Source organism: Numida meleagris, chromosome 4 (assembly GCF_002078875.1).
Source record: "Numida meleagris isolate 19003 breed g44 Domestic line chromosome 4, NumMel1.0, whole genome shotgun sequence".
Taxonomy (NCBI): Eukaryota; Metazoa; Chordata; class Aves; order Galliformes; family Numididae; genus Numida; species Numida meleagris.
Genome location: NC_034412.1, coordinates 55,327,600 through 55,330,490, shown reverse-complemented (window position 1 = coordinate 55,330,490; position 2,891 = coordinate 55,327,600). Strand labels below are relative to the sequence as shown.

The 2,891-nt window shown below is 49.7% G+C and overlaps 1 protein-coding gene across 1 annotated transcript; it reads right to left on the bottom strand.

Moving 5' to 3' along the window:
* UTP3 (UTP3, small subunit processome component) lies at nucleotides 872-2,658 on the bottom strand. The gene has a single exon (XM_021396630.1). The coding sequence runs from the start codon at nucleotides 2,594-2,596 to the stop codon at nucleotides 941-943; it is 1,656 nt and encodes a 551-aa protein (XP_021252305.1). The 5' UTR covers nucleotides 2,597-2,658; the 3' UTR covers nucleotides 872-940.

The window sequence follows — 2,891 nt, the reverse complement described above, 5'->3', positions numbered from 1 at the left end:
GGTTTGCATCAGACCCTATATAAGTACATTTTGTATGCAGAAAATGAGCAGTCTGCATGTTTTAAATACAGCATCTAACCTGTCACAAGTTCACACACTCAAAATTTGGCTTCCCTGATAAAATCGCACTAACTACAAGGTGAAAATAACGTTATGTCTTACCTGTTCGTCCTGTATCAATGCCGTGTTAGATCTGTAACAGCAAGCAGCAGTTAGTACATTCATCATAGATGTAGCTAATGTAGTTATGGTAGATGAATAATTAATTATGCAATCCAGCAGAGTCCTCGCTTTGCTTCTCACTGAATTCTCAAGAAGGGGAAATGGTTTTTCAGGTCATATGCAATTTAAGGCAATAGCCTTTGCTTAGTTACTAAATAAAAAAAATATTTAGGAGAGCGTAATAGTTAATTGTTACGTGTATGAGAACGAGTTAATCAGAGCATAAATTAAGAGGAAATACCACAACCATTTATATCCAACCCAACAGCTCTAAACCTCAGCTCTACGGGCCAGGACAACACAGTAAGGAGGTGGTGGCAGTGACAGTGAATCCCTTTCTCAGCCCACCCTCCGGAGGACCTCCCATCTCTCTCCTGCTGCCATCAAGTCCTGTCTGCTCCACATCCATCCCTTTGCTTGACACAACCCTTGCAGCCTCTCAAAGCCATATTCACAGCACAGAAGGACAAGGGCATTCCAATAGAGGAAAACACATTAACAAGCATGCAAGGAGAGGAAGGTGCCGTATACTAATTTTAGAGATGGCATCTTCTGGAAAGCATCCTCCTAAAAAAGAAACAAACAAGCACACAAAAAACCCTCAAAGGAAAATGCCCACTCAACGATAAAAAAAAAAAACAACACAGCATCTTTTACAAAAATTTTATTGCATTCAGAACTTTCATTTGCAGCTCTCTGAATCAGAGAAAAATAAGCATCACTGAAGCTTTCTGCTCTTCTTAACTCCAGCACGAATGCCAGAGAGCTCCCCACCGTATCTGTGTATTTCCCTCCGAACTTCACGGACCTGACCCTTCCGGCGAATCTTGGCTCGCCGAAACTTCTCCCGATGCTTGACCCTGGGGTTGCGATCAATCTTCTTCCTCCTGGGGGTGAGGCCTTTGTTCTTGATCATCTGATAGGTCACACCTCTCTTTTGGTTCGGATCCTCTTCTGTCACTGGTTCTTCAAGTGTTTCCTGTTCTTCTGTTCTCTTCCTCTTGAGTTTCAGCTTCTCTTCCATCATCCTGTAGTATTTTAGCGCAGCCTCTCCATCAAGGTCTGATTCATCTGCCAGTTCCTCAGCAGCAAGCTGGCCACTAGCAAGAACAGCTTCACGTTTTCGTTTGGTTTTCTTAGCAGTTGGTTGAAGAAGCACTGGAAACTTCTTCCGCTCTCGGAGTTTTTCCTCCTTCTTATCATAATAGTTTTTCAGAAGCAGGCGAACCTGTGAGGATAACTTTTGATCTATCACAGCTAGGTCATTGATGATATTTCTGTAAGCAACCAATCGTTCAATGATGGGGTGACTATGAACTGGCATCCTCTTTGACTTTAAAACTAAATAGAAACTAATATTGGCACAGTAATTCAAGTAGAGCTGATACTTGATCTGCAAATAGCGACTGCCTTTCCCTTGTGGGATAGTGCCATTTTTGACCATTTGCAGCAGTGGGTGCAGCTCATCCTTGAGCTCCATCAGTTTGACTTCAAAGTCCTCAATCAGCTGCAGGAGCTCAGGAGACTCCTGCTTCAGTAGCTTCAGCTGCTCCTTCTTGGAAAGGGCCTGCAAATCCTTGGCAATCTTCTGCCCCTTGCTATCGTGGGTTTTCCGTTGCTCTGCCAGGTAGCCCTGGATCACATCCAGCCCATAATCATCTTCCCCCAAGTCCTCCACCAGCCGTCTCTGGATCACTTTTGCCTCCTGCTCCTCTTCCTCCTCCTCAGCATCAACATCTTGCTGGCTGCGTTTGCCCTTAGCCTGGGCATCGCTCCCATAGTCTGTGTCGTAGTAAAGCTGCTTGCGTCTGCCCCAGGACAGCTCATGGGGGAGATCAGTGTCCTTACTGTGCTCTTCCAAATCGCTCTCCATGGACAGGTCCTCATCCTCATCTTCATTCTCCTCCTCCTCCTCCACATCTCCTCCATCCTCCTCTGCACTGCGGTCCTCGTAAAACTCAAGTCTCCGTACTTCCTCTACTTCCTCCCCAGGTTCACCTTCCTCCTCCTCCTTCTCTTCCTCCTTCTCCTTCTCTTCCTCCTCCTCGTCATCTTCATCCTCTTCTGGCAGCTGCAGCCCCAGTACTTCTTCCTCCTTCTCTTCCTCCTCCTCGTCATCTTCATCCTCTTCCGGCAGCTGCAGCCCCAGTACTTCTTCCTCCTCCTCTTCCTCGCTGTCCCCGGCCTCCTCCCCACTCTCCAGAGCCGCCATCACCTCCCGAAACTGCGCCTCGTGAAAATCCTCCACCTCGTCTCCCAAGCCCTCGGGGCCCACCTCGCCGCCGGGCACTTCCTCCTCGTCGTCCTCTTCAGCATCGTGGCGGTCGGCTGGGCCCGGCGGCGGCCGCAGGACGGTACCGCGCCGCGTCCTCATGGCTACGCCGGAAATCGGAGACGGCTCCAGATCCCGCTTCCGGCGCCGCTGCTGCGCTACTTCCGCTCACACCGCTTCCGGTTCCGTTGTCGCGTCCCTTCCCCCCACTTTGGTCGGAGGTTCCGGCCGCCTCGCGTTCCGTGCCGTGAGGGAGGCCGGCAGCAGCACGGGAAGCGTGGCCGGGCGCAGTGCTGCCCTTTTGGAGGCACTGTGATGGGGTGGCTCTCAGAAAAGGTGTTTTGCGGTTGGAAGACCTGAGTACAGCTGCGAGTCCAAACGTGGGTCTTTTCAGCCA

What these genes read in the sequence shown, in the direction of transcription:
- UTP3 (XM_021396630.1), bottom strand. Translation starts at nt 2,596, where the DNA reads ATGAGGACGCGGCGCGGTACCGTCCTGCGGCCGCCGCCGGGCCCAGCC.